This window comes from Terrapene carolina, unplaced genomic scaffold, assembly GCF_002925995.2.
Source record: "Terrapene carolina triunguis isolate 2854851 unplaced genomic scaffold, T_m_triunguis-2.0 Scaffold231, whole genome shotgun sequence".
NCBI classification, from domain to species: domain Eukaryota; kingdom Metazoa; phylum Chordata; order Testudines; family Emydidae; genus Terrapene; species Terrapene triunguis.
Window position 1 is genome coordinate 7702168 of NW_020664582.1, and position 21400 is coordinate 7723567.

Sequence of the window (21400 nt, forward strand, 5' to 3'; positions counted from 1 at the left end):
CTCTTTGTGACTTTAATTTCACATATGCCTAAGCACTGCAGCTCAAGGGGCAACAGACATTATGGACCAAGCTTCACTGTTCATACTGGACCGGCATTATAGTACTGTATTAAGGATCTTGTTTAAACATATCAGAAACACGCAGATAAGTGACCTTCCCTCCCCACCTCTTACAGCACTTAGATTTTCAGGGCACACTTCGTTACAAATCCAGGACTGCAATACCAAAGGTACCTGCTTTTCTGGGTTTTTATTTATTTATTTATTATGCCTATGCAGCATGTGCCCTTGCGAAGGGCAATGGGGTTTACTAGTCACTACCTAGAAAAAGTATCCATCAAATAAATTATCCTGCCCCTGTCCCCTTCAGCAGCCAATCAATCAATAAGATCTCTATATATATATATATCATTTACACAGTGGATAATTCTGTGGCTGGAAGCTGTGTCAGGGTGGGGGTGGAGCAAGGAGAAGCACTGCCAGGACCAACCCATTCTAGCAACAACGCCACTCTGTACCCACAACCCCCTCACTTCATTCCCGCAACAAATACTAGCTCTTCTATCCCCCTACAGCCCCACAGCCCAGGTCCCACCATCCCTGGCCCTCTCCGTTAGAATCAGGCCATGAACTTCTAGTGTATGAAGATCCTAAGAAACTGTCTCGTCCAAAACATAACAGGATTTAAATCAGCAACTTAACGAAAAAGGAAGGCAGGACCGACTTTGCTTAACTCAAGTTGGGTTTACATAAGAGAGAACACCAATGAACTAGACAGGATCACTCCATACTGTTGAAAAAAGTTTCTGCCTGTCGTGTTTCTCATCCATTGGGCGCACTCCATGCTCAGCCATGATAGACAAATGGGTTACCCAATGACATCCGAGACAAAGACTCGTCTTGTACATTTTACAGATGCTTCATTTGACTCCTGACAGAGTCATAATCTAAACTGTCAATAAGAAAGAGCTTAGTTCTAGAGTTTTCCTGTCAAATCAGCTGGCTTTTCTTGTGCACAAGTGTTGACCATGGCAAGGTAACTAATTTTCTATATCTGAAAAAGGATGTGAGCTAATGAATAGTTCATACAGGAAACAAAGCCAAGAAGATTTCAGGTTACACATTCAGGTGGGCTGATTTCCAGAGGTGCTGAGCACCTGCAGCTCCTATTGACTCCAGTTGGAGTTCTGGGTGCCGAGTACTTCTGGGGGAATCAGACCCTCAAAGTGCATAAACCAGATACATAAACATGAGAGAAAATGCAGCCAATACCCTGCGGAGCTCATTCCAATGAGGCTCTATGGCACTCCTTCTGCTCACGTTAATGGGCAGCTTCCATTCTTATCTCTACTTACTTTTTATACAGCAAGGTCAAGATTTGTAGTCACCCAGTCTGCCCCCACCCATTGTGGGGCCTCTGTCCACAAATCATATATCTTACTCCTGCTATCATATATGAGAAAGAGCTCCCTTCAGCTCTTTCATGGCAGCAACTAGCAGTTGAGTTCTAATGATGTAAACAAGACAAATCATCTGGGCCAAAAAAACAACAATAAATAATATGCCATAAAAATTTCATAGTTACATACGTTTGAGGGCCCTTACTAGTCTCATGTTTCTTTTCTAGTGTTTTAGACGTTTTTTGGTCCACACTTTATTAGTTCGTGTCTGTTCTGATTTCTGCTTTACAGCTTCATTAAAAGAAATAAATTTAAATTACCTTTAAATTGCTTGATCAAGCTCTGGTGGTTTTCAATGGCCTCCCGCAAGATCATTTCGGGTTGGTCCATTTTCCACCGCCATTCTGTGCCCACTGGATTTGTATGATGCCTGAAAAGAGAAATATTGGATTTTTTTATTGTGATTTATAACACACAAGAATGAGCCCACCTGCCAATCTTTGCACCTCTGACATTATTTAAAAACAATACAATATAACAAAAGCCAGCTGCAAATCCCCAAAACAACTCCAACTCTCGCACAACCCAATAAATATATGGGACTTTTCTAACAAAGCAGCCAGCTCCATCAGCCCTCAATTCATGGGCAATGGGTAAACACGCTGTTGGGGGAGGCTAGCCCCTGGCTGCTCCCCCCCTCCCGTCCCCTTCTGTCCTTCCCCCCCCTCCCCGTTAGAGCCTGGACCGAACACACCCTCGCAAACGCTAGCGCCCCAGTGCTGGGCGGCGGGAGCATCCCCAAACCAAGCACACCAGGTGGGTGCAGCTGGAGCGCCCTCAGCCCCAGCAAGCCCCAGCCCCGAGCCTTGTGTGCAACTGCACCAGCCTGCCTGACCCAGCCTCTCGGCCGCAGAAGAGCAGAAAAGTAACTGGAAGCAGGCAGGTGGTGGCCTGGGGGCAGAGCGTGGATGGGGCCACACCAGGCTGTTTGGGGGAGGCACAGCCTTCCCCTGCCTATGCTACCCCCTGCCCATGCCTCAATTTCTCTTCTCCCCAGGCAGAAAGCTGGGCCTAGCAGCACACTTTGAAGGCCACAAGCCTAACTATTCTGGACCATGGGCAAAAGTTTGTTCAGCAGCCAAGGGAACACTCTGCCTCCAACCATGCCTCGATTAAAATCAAGGGGATCCAGCTCTAGCATCTCCAATGAGTGCAGCTGTGGCAGTATGACACACTCAAGGAGGCAGGTCCCAGGCCATTTAGCCATATATTGAAGGTACAGGTGCTATCCTCAACTGACAATGAAGTGATTTGTTTCTAACACAATAGCCTTACCCTTTCTGTGAGTTCCAGTGTAAAATGGACAAGAGCAGACTTTGTTATTCAATATTAAAAAAGGACTGTGTAACTTGCAATAGATCAGAGATGCATTTATGATGGATCCAGTTAATTTCCTAGATTTATTCAGGTTGGAGCTTCTCTGGTTCCTTACAAGATTTTTTTTTAAAGTATTGGATTATTGAAACCTAACAAAGTACTAGTTCTCCGCACTGAAGTAAGCAGCAAACAAAACAGTCAGTCAATCATTTGAGACGGAACTGGAGTAAGACCACAATGCAGCAGCTTGCTCAGAGTCAGGAAAGCCCACCCACCCAAAGGCACTTATATCAATGTCTCAGCAGCTGTACTCAACTGATTTGCCTGCACTGATTCCTTTTCCACAGGCCAAGCACCTGCAATTATATTTCACCCTCTCCCTTAGATTTCCAGATATACTATAAATCCATCGAAACTCAACTGTGCAAAACTCCAAAGGCATCCTAACTGCCAGACAAAAAGGTAGTACATCAAGCATGGTTTCCCTTTACTACAAGTGATTCATGTTGTGCATACCAGTAACAACACAGAAAGGTGTCCTAGACAATGAGCTTGATTCTGTTCTCCCTTACAACACTGAATTCAGTGGGTTAACTTGGTATCAACAAACAAACGAAGAATCAGACCCTAAAATGGTCTTTAAAAAATAAAAAACACACACACACACACACTTCTGTGCCTCTTCTGTTTTCAAACACACACTCTATTATTTTTAGAAGGTCGAAAATGAAAGTTTCTCCACTAATTTTGTGCATTCCCCCATCCTCTGTTCATGTTTTGAACTGATCTGAAATTCACAAAGGCTGCCTGCATATTCACAAGGCTGCCTGTTTGTTCTCTCATTTGAGCACTTGCACCATCAATTTCAGTACAGCTCTCAGAACAAATTTAAAGCACTGTAGAGGGAACAAAATACCTTACTGGATCTCACGCAATAGCACTGATGGATTAAAACAGTGAGCAAGGAATACAGGATCACACCTTCTATCCATACAGCATTCACAGCTCAGGTTACTGTGCAAAACACCGCTCAAGGAAATGCTGATATAAGGATCATTTTGGACAAGTAGTTTTTGACCTGCAGAACTTAGACTCTGATATTACTCTTCTGTAGTCTTCAAGGCCACTTGCCTTCCTCAGTCTTCCAGCTACATAGAGCTCATGCATAACATCTAATATGTGGCTAAAAGAGGGAAGGAAGAGATCACAGGCCAGAATTAAGGGCCTGACTGAAAGCCCATTGAGTTAATCAAAAGACTTCTACCAACGTCAAAGGGATCTAAGTGAGAAAAACCCTTCAACCTCACACTTTGACAGAGCCAAACTAATTGATTCTCAACCTAGCACAAGGCCAAAGTGCCTGTTTGGACCAAATATTCTTCTCGTTCAGGTAAAAAACAAATGCATGCACTGATGCCTGAAGCATCTTTAACTTCTCACAAAGGGAAAATACATAAATAAAAGTGAATCTCAACCAAAAGCAGCTTTATTCTTCTCGAGTTTCTCCAAAAAAACAATATTTTATCCTGCCAACATGGAAAATTTTGTGAAGGTGAAATTTAAAAAAGTATTTATACAACTCTTACATGTCTAACTCCATCGCTTGTACCAGGCATATTTAATAGGGTGACTTGGCAGGAAGTGGATAGATCCTTGAGGGACTCCAGACTCCCATTCATTGTAAGCGTCTCACAGGCCTTGATTTTTTTAATACACTAACTGTTTAATAAACACACTGGGTTATGTCTACAAGTGGCTTATTTGGCGTATGGAGTTTTAATGGGGACACAAAGCATATTTCATGGCTTTGGAGATGGCATTTCCTAGTTATTGCCAGAGCCAATAATTCATGCTCACGTTTTCATTCACCAGCAGGCTCTAAGGTGTCCTAGAACATGTGCCCGACTAGTTACTCCGGTCTTAAGAACAGTCCAAGATCAAATTTAAGCAGGTAATCATAGGGAACTGTAGCGGGGCAGTTACCCCGCTCCTAGGGGAAAAAGTAGGCTGATTGGGGAAGACAGCCAAAGCTGTGGCCACACCCAATCAGGCCACAGCTGGCCCTGATATAAGGGCTAAGGGAGGAGCTGGGTCAGTCTCACTCCACCCGTGGAGTGGGAAGGACCGAGCTGCCTGGGAGCTCAGGGTACCGGAAGCAGAGCAGTGCTGGGGAAGGGCAAGAGGAGCTGAGGCGCTCCAGCCTGGCAACTCCCCAGGCTGAGGCCTCATTTAAGGCCTAAGCAGGTACTGGGGCTGCAGAGATGCAGCCTGGGGATAGGCAGAGGCAGCTGGTCCTACCCCCTTGCCAGTGATGAGTGGCCATTACAGACTGCAGTCTGCCCCAGAGAAAGGGGGCTAGATGATGACTGGCAATAGCCACTGAGGCAAGGTGGGTGTAGAGGGTTGGGGGTTCCCCTGGGAGGGGAGACCCAGAGTGTGGGAGTACTGCTGGGGGCAGAACCCTGAGGTAAAGGGCACCAGGGTCCAGGAGGGACACGGGGGCCTGAGGCAGGCGAGACACCGGCCAGCAGAGGGCACTCCGAGCGCTGGAATTGAGCTAATTCCCGAGGCAACCAGCAGGAGGCGCCGCGGCAGTGAGTCAGTGATCTGCTACAGGGACTTTCTTCCCCTTCCAGCACTAACACACCATACTCAAAACAAAGGGGGAAAAATCCTATTGTATTAGAGAACTTTCAGAGTCAAAACATTTATTTAAGAGACTGCTCTGCTACTCTAAAATATAAGGCATGATTGTTATAGTGTACTGCTATGAGAAACTGATGAAAGACATCACCTGAACACAACAGGGAGTTTTCAGATCTTTCTAGCGGTCCCTCAGCAAATCAGTGTGGCCTACAAGTGAACCTTATTTGTATTCCCATCAGGCCCTTGATCTACCTATATCATTTACCAATACTACCCAAAGGGCCCTGGCAATTAATCATAACTTTTTCCCAGAAAGATGAATGCTCCTATGGTGTAAATATTTACGATAAAGCAACCGCTAGTTTACTACCGTGGGCAAGTTCCATAAACACTATTTGCTTAAAATGGAAAAAGGTCAGTGAATTTACTGCAAACCTTTACAGAACAAGGAGTTATTTTCCACTGTGAAAAAGTAGCCCAGTCCATTATAAAGAAACAAATAGCAGGAAAAAAAGTTGAAGTGCCAGTGTCTGCCTGCCGAGGTAACTCCGAGTGCGAGACCAGCAATAGGAAGCTTCTACAGACAGTATGGGGAAGTATGGTCTAGTGGTTGGGGATTGAAAGTCAAGACTCCTAGAACATATTCCTGGTTTGCTACTAACTCTCAATGTGGACTTGGGCATGTCATTTATCCACCCTTAGCTTCAATCAGCAGCAAAAATTTTACTCTGTCAGCAAAGATGGTTTTGTACTATATATTTCTTTTGTTTGTTTTATTTTTGGGGGCTGGGATGAGGAGGGGAAAGAGTTGGGGTTAAGAGCCATGTAATTTGGTAGAACATGCTTTTTCTAATAGAGACCTTTGAAATGCATTAAGAAAACAAAGTACTTCTCAGAATTCAGCCGAGTGTATCTAATATTCTTTCCCTAAGGAAATGTGTATTGCAATCAACACAACAACTGCTCCCCACTTAACAAGAATGAGGAGACATGGAAGCTTCTCCTTCAAAATCAACTCAGACTGTTTCTAGCATTCTGTCAAAAATGGATTGGCAAGAATGAGTGCCATTTCACCAACCATGTGCAATAATTAGTGGAGGAAAGTGAGCACTGTGCTTCCAATAGCTTTATTATATTGTTATGCCTTTTTGACCCGAGCGGCTAGCCATAGTTCAGGGCCCTGAGGATGTTCCAGTTGGAAGCACATGTTGATGGAGTCTGGTATTTTCTTTGATGCAATCTTGTTATTTACAGGGAAAGTACAGAGTCCTGCTTCTCTGAACACAGAAGGAATCAAAAACCAAAAGAGCAATTTCTTAGCTTACAGCCCCAAACCTTTTTATCCAACGACCCAAAAGCACGATCTTTTCCCAGGGTCACACACCGTGCTCAGAAGCTACTGCTCGGCTTTCTTGCTTTTTCACCTCTGAGCCTCTGTCTGTTCTGCCATCCCTCACACCCACCCAAAAACAACACTCAGCAAAACCCCACCACCCACCTAGTCCAAAACTCCTGGGCAGGGTCACCTAACCCTTTTGTCTTAGGTAGTGGCTTGTGATTGATTTGTCCTTACAGTTATCTTAAATACAGGGTAAATTCATACACAACAATCTCAACAAGGTTTTTACTCAACCCATAACAATACCTTACCAGCTCATAACAATATTCATTACTGATACCATAGTACTGTATCACAAAAGCTTTATAGTCACAGAGAACACCACGGACATAAAAGGTACGAGATATCAAACATCATGGTTTTGAGATACAAGCGTGGGAGTGATGAAAAGTATGGATTTCAGTGCTGGTATGCTGTTGAGACTGGGAAATTAATGTTGAGGGAAAGGTCTCTCAATAATGATACCAGCTAGCTTTTCAAAAATGTTTTTTGTCCATACAAAGGAGGAAAGTATCATCATCTCCATTTCACAGATGGGGAAAACTGAAGCAGAGAGGTAAAGTGACTTGCCCAAGGTCATCCAGTAAGTCAGTGACAGAGCCACGAATACAAGCCAAGTCCCAATCCAGTATCCTGTCCACTGGACCAGACTGCCTGGTTTTAGAGGACTTTTTGGATACATATTATTGCTTACTCACTATGTGACCCTGGGCAAATTACTTCACTTTGCTGTACCTCAGCTTCCCCTTCTGTACAATGGGGATAATAATACTCCTTACTTTGTAGGGCACTCGTGGAAAATACTATCTAAGTGGAGAGTACTATTGTGTATATATATATCGTGATGGGGCAAGGCCAGATGGCTACAGTAAAGTAGTGAGGAACAGGTATGTTAGCCCCAGGCTAAACAAATCCCTGGTACCATGGTAACCAAATGGCAGTTGCTCCAGGTTAATCAAGACACCTGGGGCCAATTAAGATCCTTCTAGAAGGCAGGAGAGACAGCTAGATTGATTGGGACACCAGAAGCCAATTAAGGACTGGCAGGAACTAGTTAAAAGCCTCTCAGTTAGTCAGTGCGGGGTGGGTGTCAGGAGCTATAGGAGGAACGAAGTAGTACGAATCCATATCAGGTGCAAGGAAGGAGGCCCTGAGGTAATTGTGAAGAAGATATTGAGTGGGGGCTGCTGTGGGGAAGTAGCCCAGAGAATTGTACATGCCCTATTTCCAAAAAGTCAGCTTTCATAGCTGCTAAGTTTAGGGTCCCTGGGCTGGAGCCCGGAGTAGAGGGTGGGCCCGGGCTCCCCCTTCCCCTCCCTGATTAATCACTGATACTGGGAGACAACAGAGACTGTGTGAGGGAGGGTTGTTTCTCCTCACCTCCCTTGCTGGCTTATGATGAAAATGGCTCAGTAGACTGTGACCCTTGCCTCTAGAGAGAGAAGGGCTATGTGGAGGGTCACAGTGAGCCTCTGAGGCTAGCAAAAATCCGTCAGGAAACGCAGGACCCACAGAGTCAAGGACAGAACTTTGTCACCATATATAGATAGATAGATAGTGAGACCTATTCCCCATCCTATATTGCCTGGACTTGACAAGGCAGGATTTAATTAGGTATTTATACCGAACTGAGCACCTCATAAAGAAGTTGCTACAAAATGGAGGTGGCACCCACAGAAGCCACTGTACCTATAGGCCTGTGGAAGGTATTCTCTGCTCTCCATTCAAATAACCTTTTTGTTAGCATGTTTAAGTTTCCACCATTTATTGCTGGCATCAAACCCAGGCTATATATTTTGCAAACCGTCCAGCTTACCCTCATGTTTGAAGTCAATTGAACTGTCCCTGTGGAAGGAATCCAGAATTAGGCCCTGTGACAGAATTCTCCCAGCGCCTCACCTGGCAACAGGGGAAGATAAACTAAAGCCCCACGCTACCATTCAGCCCAAGGCTCTTTCCTCAAGGCTGGCGTTATTAATACAAACAAATTAAAAACAAGACCAAAGCTGGTTGGAACACTTGGTCACCGCCACTACCCATCGTTCAAGACTCCAGCAAGCCGAGAGGGAAGAAATGCATCCTTTCTCTGGCTAGCTGTGCCTCTGCTTTAGCCCAACCCCAGGTTACCCATGTGATAGGCAGGAACCCCCTTACACATGGGGACTTAACAAGCACCTTTATACGTTGTCACACAAGTGCTGAAACTCGTAGGGTCCTTATTACTGAGCCAGTGTGACCTGCAAAGGAAGGTAGGGGCTGGGACAGTCTGGTCTTATGGAAAACAAACTAGAGGACAAATCAAGCCTGGGGAGAAGGCTAAAGCTAGGGTTTAAGTAATGCTAGTTTTGAATTACCCTGCTTTTGTTAACAGAACAAACCCCTACAGGAAGATGACTTCACTTATTAAAATGAATAGATTGTTTGGCGATGGGAGGAGCCTTCTCCACCTTACAGGCTCCAATTCTATTTAATGTAATTCTATTACATTCGAGTGTTGCTAACTTTCGTGATTTTTATCATGATATTTAATGTTTCTCTAAAAGCCCAAGCTTCTGGAGTCAAGTTATTAGATGAGAGTCTGCTTTTGTTGGTTTTGTTTTTAAAAGGTACGTTTCTTGCCCTCCCAACTGCAGAGAAAAGCTTGAGAACCTGAAAACTCACAATGTATTTCTTTTCAAAATTTCATTGTTTCTGGGGGCCGGACTCTTGCTCTTTGAACACTGCGGGCTGGCAATACAGATATTCAAGTACTACGGTAAGGAAATCCATCCCTGAGGAGTGCAAGCCACAAAATTTCAGGTTGCTGTACTAGTGAAAGACTGAGCATTTGGACACAGCTGTAATCAATGTAGTGTTAAAAGAAGAAATGAGAGCTAATTTTTATAGGGTATTTTATTCTGGTTGCCTCCTACTCAAGATTTCAATTAATAGGTTTTATTATTTTGTATTTATTTAACTGCTTCATCTCTCCACAGTAATTGATTGGGTTTTAGACACTCAGCCAAAGGATATAATCAAATCAGGTTTGCTTTGTGATCTCCTAAGTAATCATGACATAATATGCACAGTGTCGGAAAACTCAGTCAGTACGCTTCCTCTAACTGATTAAAAGATTTGGTCACTTACGTTTTTCCATTTAGACAATTAAGCTGAAGAGACACAATGGATGGTGACAGACTATTTTTTTTTTTTTTTGAAAGTGAATTAGTAGTTTGGGATATTTATGTATTATAATAATTAAAGGTTAATTCCTGCTCCCATTGCCAACTCTACTCACTTTACTAAGACATGAATAAGCCCTTAAAAAACAGGCATATTATCCCTTGAGCCCTGTGAAGAGACTACAGTATTAGCGTATGACGACAATGTGTACACTGCGCTTAGAAAATCCTGGGCCAAGTTTAATTTTGCCTGTCTCTGAATGGAAGTAGTATTGAAGACAGAGCACCCCTAATTGCTTCCTTTCACGAATGCTGGGCATTATATCTACACAAGGCATAATGCTTCCACAGATGATGGAGTGAGCCAAACCACGCTTTTAAAAAAAAAACAAAAAAAAACCACACCAAAGCTGCAGAGTTTAACGTACCAAGGGCCGAGCCATGGCCACACTCAAGCATATGGCCTTTAGGACGATGAGCATCACAACCAATGCTAGCCAGCGCCCACATTGAGTGAAGACATTGCCAGGGGAGCGGGGTGGGGAAAAGAGGCTCCTTGTGTCTTTTCCCCACCTGCACTGGGACAGCCATCATTTACCTCTATGGGTATGTCTATACTGTATATATATAAAAAAAAAAAACCTGCAGCAGCAAGTCTCAGAGCCCAGGTCAATTGGCTCAGGCTTGTGCTACGGGGCTAACAATAGCAATGTAGACGTTCAGGCTCGGGCTGGAACCTGTGCTCTGAAACCCAGTGAGGGGGGAGTGTGTAGAGCTAGCTGACAGGGCCAGTCAGGATGGAAATACATATTACAAATATTTTACTAGCATTGGATCAAAAACCATTGCCACATGAGTCTCCAACAGCATAGATGGTAACTATGACGGGTTACCTTCCACTCTGGGGTGCCACCTGATGTACTGGAGTACCACTGAGCCTGCCTGTTCCACCAGTCGGTGCTCCCTCTTACCACAGTATCTGAGTATCTCACAACCTGGAATGTATCTATCCCCACAATAGCTCTATGAGGCAGGGCAACACCATTATCCCCATTTTACAGATGGGGAAACTGAGGCACAAAGACTAAGTGACTTGCTCAAGGTCACACAGGGACTCTGTGGTGCAGTAGGGAATTAAACCTGGTCTTCTTTAGGCCAGTGACCTAACCACGGGACTACCTAGGCTGTACCTAGCTTCCCCAAAAAACTGGTCAGAAAGAGGTAGGGACGACCCTAGATCACTGAAATTTGCGACACATGTTTTTCACATCTGTATCCGTGTTTTTAACTGCACCTGACAGCTGAAGAGACACTCCTCTTGTTCATACCGAAGAGCTTACTAATTAGACCCATTTCACCCAAAGCAAATAAACTAGAATGTTTTTCAGCATAGTCCTCTAGAAAGTGATTTCCTTGCACTCCGTTTGTCACCATTAGTAAAATCCGTTTTTCAGCATTAGTATTCATTAGTGCTACTCCATTTCCAGCATTATTTTAAAAAGTGACAAATGGCCTCCACAGAGCTATGAGTTAGAGTCATATGGCAGGTGTCACACTTGGTGATTTATCCCAATTATCGTACTTTCAAATTTACTCTTCCTTGGCGTCTCTGATTCAGCCCCATACTTCAAGACACAGAATCCTGCTGATAGAAAATACTGTAGTTGAGTTGTTTTGGAGGGGAACAGTATTAAATTTTCTGTAATAGAACACGAGGTACCAAAAAGCTCCGTTTGGGTGGTTTTATTGCTTTCTATTTTACGTTTATGTTACGCCCCATCTATGTTGGGATTGGGTACACAATTACACACACACGTCAAAATCGCTCCTAATGGCACAGTTACCATTGCAGAATTAACTGATCATTACAAACTGAAGTCTTGAAAAAAGAAAAACCACATTTTGTTTCCTAGCTACAGAACAGTTATGACATACTGTAGAATAGAGTGTGAAAATAACACCCATTAACTATGCCATCTGAAACTCATGGTGTCCTTTTAGACCATGAGGTGTGGAAAGCCTATTTAGGATTACAGTACCAATTAAGGTTCAAGTGTTGATTTAAATAGGATGGCCAGTACACAACGCTTGAACTTAGCATTTACATAGTAGTAATCTTCAAAGTCCTTTTCAAAATGATATCAATTGGTCTGCACTGGGACTGTTATTTAAAATACTTTTACTCTTAAATTTGCAGACTATCAAAATAGGGGGAGCAACAGACACTCAGGGGAATGCAGCTGTTTTCACAGGATGATCTTGAGAGGTCCAGCACACTGGCAGAATATGAAAATGAATGGTGTCTATGTGCTCTTGGGGAGAAATAATAACCAAGCTAAGTACAGTTTGAACGGTATTGAATTAGTTAATGGGATAGAAGAAGAAAGAACAGTTGAGAAGTTGAAATAACTCAACTACTCCCATTCATCACATTTTCACTTCAGTGTTTTTATTTATACTGAGGGTTACGTTCTTTCCCACCAGGCCTACCTGGTCCTCTCTACTCAAGCAAAAGAATTCCTGCTGAATACTATGAAATTTTTGCCTGAGTAAGGAGTGCTAGTTCAGGTATTATCTTAAATTTCAGCTCTCGACAAAGCTCACGCCCCTCAAGACACTATTAACAAGACCATCCATCTTGAGATGGGTACTTAGGCACGCACACACACACACACACACACACACACGAGAGACCCAGGTTCATACAATATAGAACATATGAACACATTTATTTAACCCTTCTGTGACCCTGCACCATGTGGAAGCTGACTCATTTTTTTTTCAACTGAATCAGGTCCCGAGATGGCGTATTAGTGGTTGGTATTTTTTCCAGTGGACTTAACATTGCAAGAAAAAACTAGCTGCATAGTAAAGCACAGCATGTTCAGTCCCTTGGCTAGCTCCTTTATAGCCTAAATGTCATCTTTCCAGATGAAAAATGCTTTGGAAACTCAAGGATGCTTTTGAAATTGTTCCCACTCTCACTATCGAAGCAGTAAGAACATACACTGAATTAATCCTTCCAAATTCTCAGGCACTATAAAAGGATCTTTTTAAAATGTCTTTTAAAAATGTCATACAAATGGATTAAAAATTAAAGAGGGCTATTAAACCAAATTTATCATATTAATATTTTCTTACTCTGGATGCAAAATTTAGCAGCCTTTGGTAATGAAACACCTTAAACTTAAAAACCTCCCATTTGCAATTGTAATAAGAAGGGCATTGAGGTACTGTCCCTGCAACTGGATCTCCACATGCGAGCACATGTCCAGTTGCAAGATCAAGGCTGTGTGTTACTAAGTGCGTGTACACAGCACTCAGCAGACTGTCAGCACACAACAAATTAGATTTAATTTTTTGAATGATTGTTTGGGGTTTTTTTTAAATAGGTATGCTGAGTTCACAGAATTGCAAGCAGGTCTCTCTCTCATGCTAAGAATCCAGGAGGAGATTATAAACACACCAATTAATGCACCAAAGTAAATCATCATCAGTACTTTACCTCCAGCAAAACACACATTTGTTTGCACAAGCCAGGCTTGGTGTGGTCTCCATGCAGCGGTGACTTTCAATGCCATAAAAGGTGTGTTTGTAGCAGCCTCCTCTACCTCGCAGCATCGACTAGAAACAGGAAAAGAAAAAGGCACATAGAAGTTTAACACACCGTTTGCAACCAAATGATGCAAAAAGCAAAATAATCTAGAACAACAAGATTTGACAACTCCAGCCATATTTCAGCTTCTTTCATAGAAAGAAATAAGACAATGGATCAAACTTAATTCTTACTCCCATTATACAGGAGATCAAACTAGATTATCACAATGGTTCCTTCTGGCTTTACAACCTAGGAATGTATGAAAATTCCAATGTAACTGACTTCACTAGAGACTTATACCTGTGACTAATTAGCTCAGTAACCTGAACACCAATAAAGCTGCTTAAATTAAGCTTCCTTTTGCCAAAGAATCCACAGCATAGTCAATGCATTGGAATGGAGATTAAGTCCCCGATGCTGTATTAACTGCAATACAGCAACACTCAAACATCTTTACAGGCATTTCTTTAAGTTTTGCATCATTTTTGTTTTTAATACTGTCATATCAAATGCTGTATGGTTATTTGAAAGTGAAGATCTGTTAGGGGAACAATCATCAGCCACTTTGATTTTCAAATCCATCCATGGACAGATTCCACAAGCCAGGTTAACTGTATGCAGTAGGTCACAATAATGACTGATATAGTCTATTTGAGAAAATTTATGGCAAGCAGATCAGTGTACACAGTGTACAGCAGCTTATGTATGTGCCTATATAAAAAGTTTACATCAGTGCTGGAAAATTCATGACTCTCCTTTACAGGAAGGAAACAAACAAAGCTGGAGCTTAAACATTTTTTCTTAAATAGTATCATGTACCACATCTGTTGTTAAAGCTTTTAGCCTTACAAAAACACGCACTATCAATAAGCAACAGGTTACGCCACTTAGCTGTACATTTAAGGTAACTTTCTTGTAAAAAGTTACTACAAATAGTAATAAAAATCAATTTAAAGGCTGCCTTATTAAACATTCACTTGTTTTAATTCTCCTGAAAAACTGCTTCTTTCTCAATCCTAATCTAAATACACCTCTACCCCGCTATAACGCAACCCGATATAACACGAATTCGGATAGAACGCGGTAAAGCAACGCTCCGGGGGGGCGGGGCTGCGCACTCCGGTGGATCAAAGCAAGTTTGATATAACGTGGTTTCACTTATAACACAGTAAGATTTTTTGGCTCCCAAGGACAGCGTTATATTGGGGTAGAGGTGCAATACAAACCCTCTTTTACACCAAGAGTCTGTTCCAGGAGGATTGCATTATCTCCTTAAGCCTGGGTTTTCAGCGTCTATCCAGGAGTTCTCAAACTGGGGGTCGCGACCCCTTAGGGGGTCGCAAGGTTATTACTTGGGGGGTCGTGACCAGTCATCCTCCACCCCCACCCCCGATTCACCTCCAGCATTTATAATAGTGTTAAATATTTTTAAAAATGTGTTTTTAAATTTATATGCGGGGGTCGCACTCAGAGGCTTGCTGTGTGAAAGGGGTCACCCGTACAAAAGTTTGAGGACCCCTGTTTCCTTAGGAATTTGCAGTCTATTTAGAATGTATGTTGCTTGGGTCAGAGCCTTTTTTTTCTTTTGCACAACACATCAGATCAACAACAACAAATGGGACAGGATGGCTATCACTATCAAGAGGGAAAGAGGAATATAATGGATTAACTTTTAAACCAAACCCTTTCAATCAAAAAGCCCCAGTGATCCAGATTAAAGTTTCATCCTCTCAGAGAAAAAGAAAATACAGCTAACGCCTAACCATTACAGTATAATTATGCACTAAGTGATTTTAAAAAAAAAAAAGGGGGGGTTAAAAAAGGAGGTTAAAAAAAGGTGATTGTGCCCTCTGCCTCCAAACAGGTGTTAAATTACTATTTGTATTATTGTAGCACCTAGGAGTCCTTGGACCCCTTGCTTGGTGCGGTACAGAACAGCGCAGAACAAAAACACAGTCCCTGCCCACTGCCATATGTATGGATTTTAGAAGATGCACATCATCTAAGAGAGCCAGATAGTGCAGATGGATATTTTGAGATGCCCAGAAGTACAAATGTTTCGTACCTGCCAATTCTTTTCTGTAATATGGCAAAGCATAAATACGTCTAATCAGTTAAGATGGCACTGTACAGATTGTTTTCATTAATAAACCTTAGGCCTACTTCTGCTTTCCACTGGTTTAAATTAGATCTACTAAAATCAATTAAGATACCAGTCTGAAACTGGTAACGTAGGCCAGATCCACACCACACACTTCGGGATAACTATGTAGTGCCCCCATCCACTCCCAAATTGTACTTCAATACTTTTTAATGGGTTTTATGTAATATTGCTTGAAGCGATGGCACTTTAAAACAAATCAGTTCTCTATTCTTCGCTCTCATTTGCAGCACTGACAAAGTCGGACAACTTTTTCTTTAAGTATATCGCTGCCTGCTAGTATGTTAAAAACCACAGAAGGAAGGTTTTTAAAAGTAATTTTACAGCCCACTTTTTTCAGTCGATGCAGTGGTCACCAAAAGCATTAGCAGGATCAATATGCCTTACAAAACATTCATGACAGTACGGCAGGGTGCACTTTAAACCATTCACAGGTGCAGCTATTGTGATGTGACACCTCCATCAGGCATTTCAGTAAAAGCTAGATTCAGCCACCCATGTTGGCAATCATCATTCAAAGAGTTCTTTTCAAAACAGACCACGCTAATCATGCGCCAAAAACAGAGAGACCAGGGAATTTATCACTGCCATGACTCCAGAATTAAAGATGTGTCAGCACGTTCAATAAAAGTGCTTAATCCCAGAGTTTATAATTCTGAGAATGTTTTAGTAAAATATATACTGAATCTGCAAAATTCATAACATTCTCTGTTTTTCCACTGAGGGGAGAGAGCAGACCCTTTAGATCAGTCACAAAACATATGATCATAGGGCTTAAAGGAGGGGCAGGGCAATATTGTACAATTCAACTTTCAGAATCTAACACACTAGTAAAGTTATTTTACTCCTTACAAATAAAATCGTTTATTGATTGACAAATGCTGAAAATCCAAGGACAAGGCAGTACAACTACAGAAAACCAGAAACATCAGTTAAAGGACAAACTGGTCTCAATACCCTGCTACAGCTAGGTGAGTTTTACAATGGAATGTGTCGTCTTTGCTTTAGAAGACCTTGCCTCTGTGGTGAAAGCAATCTCCCCAACATTCCCAATTATTTTTCATGCTATATATTACTGCAGACAGGAGCTACAACAACAGGAATAAACTGCAGAAAATGAGACTACTAGAGAGTGGCTCCAACGTCTTTGCCTAAATCATATTTCCACTCTTCACAGCAGGGATTTAATAAATCAAAATGCAAAGCGACATTATAGACAGCTTAAGGTTTGGTTACAGGTAATTATTTTCAAATGGTTATTTTGGACAGAGAAGGGTCACACCTGATTTAGGTCTCTAGATGTTTGTTTTTGTTAGTTTTGCAAAACCTTAAAAAAAAATAAAAAGGTACCTTTGTCCACCGACAAAGTTTCACACCGGAATGGCTTCCAATCAATTTGTAACCTGCACAGAAAAAAGGGAAGGGTTAGTTCCATTGATTTTAAGCTGCAGTAATTGGCACACAAAATTAATCTAGTCTCAGAGCATTAACATCTCCCCTCCCCGCTAGCCACCCCTAAAAATTAAAGGTGTTCAGATCGTGGATGTGACACGATACTACAGCTTGTCTACATGGAGAGCTAATGAGCTGCAAGCCAGAGTGTGACGTGCAGCACCACTAACTTGCTGCGCACTAACTCGTCACGTGGCCCCCGCTACAAAGTGCGCTACGGAACTTTTAGTACACTGTAGTGATGTCCACGCAGCAAACTAGTGCTTGGTGAGCTCGTGTGCTGGAGAGTCACACCTTGTCTACATAAAGAGTTAGTGTGTGGCAAGTCAAGCCCTAAGTTAACATGGTGGAGAAACTTCACACACACACACACACACACACACACACACACAAGCAATTCCCTGCATTAGAGTTATTTCATTGATAGCATCGGCCTTGTTTTATTCTTGCGAGCCCAGATCTCAGAGGGAAAGACACATGCCACTCAAAACTGACTCCACTTCATTCAGGATGGCGGCTGATTGTTTACAGATGATATATTTATATTGCCCAGTCTCCCTCTGATGAAAAGAGGGTGGCCCCAACATGGGGCCGCGTAACACAGTGGCAGACTCTAGGACAAAGCACAGTGACAAAGAGTCTGTGCTGAGGCATCTGCTACTTAGGCACATTGTAACTATGGCAGAATCACAGCAGCAAACAAGCCAGTTAGCTCCAAACCAGCCATACAGAGGATGGAATCTCTCTCAGGGGCAAAAGGAAATAGGGTCTGGAACACAAGGGGTCTTCAGGAATAATCCTGGGAACAGCTAAACCTGGGGGAGGAAAGCTTAGTCCAGATTCACCCCCTTTTGCCTATCTGCATGGTGCAAAGTCCAGGTGCTTAATAGGTTTCTAGGGTAGGGTTAAAGGGTATAAAGCAGACAATGTAGGAAAGACCCTTCAGTCTCATAATGCATCATCTAGCCCTTCAGAAAGGTGCAGGAAACAAAAGCACAGGTTATACCCAGAACAAGACTTATCACACCTCTGCTCACCTCTTCCAGAAGCTTCTCCCACACTAGTGTCTCTGCCCAGTTCTGAAGGGAGCACCTTAGGAGAACGATTGTTCCATCTTCATGCCCTTTCAACATAGACTCAAGAGTACCAGCAAATGGCCTATGTGAAGTGATATTTGTTCACTAAAACGGGGCAGAGACCAACCCAGGGCTTCACGTAGGCCGCTAAATAGCCAGTGTAGGTCATTCTCCAAACTGGCCAGACCTTAAACTAGGGGCCTAGCAGTGACTCTTCCCCTGGACAAGGAAAGGGGATCTTCTTCAGCAAGGTTGACAGACCAAGGAGAATCATAGCCAACTCTCCTCAGCCCACTCGTGCTGCAACAGTGATAAGAGTCGGAAATGGAAAGGAGAATGATGGGCTTGGAATGGAGAGAAGCAGGAAGGAAGCCTCGGGATTTTAAACGGGACTCAAGATATTGTGGGCCAGATTCTCAGCTGGTGTAAATTGGGATAACTCCATTGTCTTTAGTGGAGTTATGCTGATTTACACCAGCGACAACTCCAACCCTATATTCTGAAGATAATGTAAATTTGACATCACAACAGTACTGACACATCTCTTCAAATTCATTGGGATGTGGGGATTAATTAGATGATGTTCATTAAGCTCTAAGCACTATTACCCTAAACAGTCTACATTAAGTTTTTTTCCTCTTTGAAAAAAAAATATACTTAGATACACAAATGTCTGTAAGATTTAAATTCACTAAGAAATGGGCACAAAGAGATAAGTGGGATTCAGAAAGCCCACTTGCATAACTCAGACCAAATGCAGAGCTCTTTACTAATCAATGCAGACTGGACACCCACAAACCCAAAAGGTTTACCTCAGCTAGCTAGTTTTTCTTGGTTAATTCCAGCAGATGTTTATGATGTTTATTCTTTTAAGGCAAATAAAAGTTTATGAATCAAGTCCTCCTTCCTGCCCAGAAGCATGAGCTAGATATAAAATTCCATTCGGCACAAGGAACCAATCACTGCCACCCACAGCGAATCAAAGAGCGGAATTAGTGTGTTTATTTTATGTTCTTCACTTGTGAAGTTATCACGCACATCTCATTGCAACCAGGCTTAGGGTGATGCTCCATCCTGATTTACACACCCCTGCAGCCCCAATGAAGTCAGTGCAGAATTAAAATGAGAGCAAGAATCTCAGGCAGATGTACCAACTACAAATAAAGCAGCATGACAAACTGCAAGCATAGAAGGAGGCTGTGCAACTATTTTATCCACTGAGCATATTCAGCACTCAACAGGCTATTCGTGTTCATAGGTATTGAGCACCCTTCACCTCCTACTGAAGTCAAAAGGGAGTAGAGAGCACTCAGCACCTCAAAGGACCAGCCCAAAGCAGGTTACGTAGGCAGAAGTTACACAAAAATTAATTCTGATGGACAATGAACTACTGGCTGTCAAAAATCCTATGGGCCAGAATGAATGACTTCAATGGAGAGAGACTGTGCCTACTCCAAAGAGCTTACAGTGGACAAATTGGAGAAAGTTCAGAGAAGAGCAACAAAAATGATTAAAGGTCTAGAAAACATGACCTATGAGGGAAGATTGAAAAAATTGGGTTTAGTCTGGAGAAGAGAAGAATGAGGGGGGACATAACAGTCTTCAAGTACATAAAAGGCTGTTACAAGGAGGAGGAAGAAAAACTATTCTCTTTAACCTCTGAGGATAGGACAACCAGCAATGGGCTTAAATGGCAGCAAGGGAGGTCTAGGTTGTACATTAGGAAAAAAATCCTGTCAGGGTGGTCAAGCACTGGAATAAATTGCCGAGGGAGGTTGTGTAATCTGTCACTGGAGATTTTTTAAGAGCAGGTTAGACAAACACCTGTCAGGGATGGTCTAGATCAGGGGTCCCCAACACGGCGCCCGCTGGGGCATCCATGTGCACCCGCCTACTGGCTGCCGGAAAAGCAGCCGCCGAAATGCCGCCGAGAAGCGGCAACGTCAAGAAGCGCTACCGCCGAAATGCCACCGAATTTCGGCAGCATTTCGGCGGTGACACCTCTTGATGTTGCCGCTTCATGGCGGCATTTCGGCGGCTGCTTGTCCAGCGGCCACGGTCCTCGGCAGGTAGTCGTCTGGCGCCCGCCCCATGGAAAAGGTTGGGGACCACTGGTCTAGATAATACTTAGTCCTGGTGGACTGGACTAGACGACCTCTCGAGGTCCCTTCCAGTCCTATCATTCTATGATTCTATGAATGGAGCTATGCCATTTTACACCTGCTGAGGGTCTGTCCCCATCTTTTTAGGAAATTACACATTTTACCAATGTATTTGGGGATCTATGTAGCCCCCAATCAACATTTAAAATGTGGGATTTATTTTCACCAAAACTACATAGAGAGTTTAGAGCCAGAAAGAACCAGATCACCTACTCTGACCTCCTGTACATCACAGGCCACCACCATCACCCAGCACCCGCACGCTAAACCCAACAACCGAAATTAGACCAAAGTATTACACCCCTCAGGAGACTGTTATGCGCCACAAGCAGGAAATAGCAGGGGCCAGATGTGCACCAGAGCCTGAGGCCCCCGCAATAGCAGGGAAATGATTAAGTGAGATATGCTCAGATAATCCTGGCAACTGGCTCACACCCACATGCTGCAGAAGAAAGCAAAAAAACCCAAAGCCATATGAGGCATGGGAGCCTGGTCTAGTGGATAGGGCACTTAACTGGAAGTCAGGAGACTTGGAGTCTATTCCTGGCTCTGCCACTGACCTGCAGTATGACCTTGGGCAAGTCATTTCATTTCCCTGTGCCACTTCTTCCCCTTCTGTCCTGGGTCTGTCTTGACTATTTAGGCTGTGAGCATTTTGGGGTAAGGACTCCCTCTTGTTAGGTTTCTACAATGCCTACCACAGTGGGGCTCTGATTTCAACTGGTGCCTTTAGGTGCTACCGTAATTCATTTTTATTATTTGTCTGAGTAGAACTAACTGCACGTCTTCTTCTTCCCTTGCAAGAAGGTTCCATTGACCACATTTGTAGCTCATGTCACTCGACAGAGCTCCCATGCCCTTTTTTTTTTTAAACAACATTTTACCCATTCATCGGGTGCCCTTTGCAGCCCTCCATCGACAGTTTTAGAAGAGATTTATTTTCTCCAAGACTACAGCACCGCATGTCA

At 43.1% G+C, this 21400-nt stretch overlaps 1 protein-coding gene across 2 annotated transcripts in view; it reads right to left on the reverse strand.

Moving 5' to 3' along the window:
• Positions 1-21400, reverse strand: part of LOC112110133 (S-adenosyl-L-methionine-dependent tRNA 4-demethylwyosine synthase) — a 124347-nt gene that overhangs the window by 68382 nt on the left and 34565 nt on the right. For both annotated transcript variants that reach the window (XM_024204981.2, XM_024204982.3), the window contains exons 10-12: positions 17093-17145; positions 13489-13607; positions 1721-1830 (exon numbers count right to left, since the gene is read on the reverse strand). In XM_024204981.2, coding sequence (XP_024060749.1) covers positions 1721-1830; positions 13489-13607; positions 17093-17145 — 282 coding nt within the window. The remainder of the gene's footprint in view (positions 1-1720; positions 1831-13488; positions 13608-17092; positions 17146-21400) is intronic.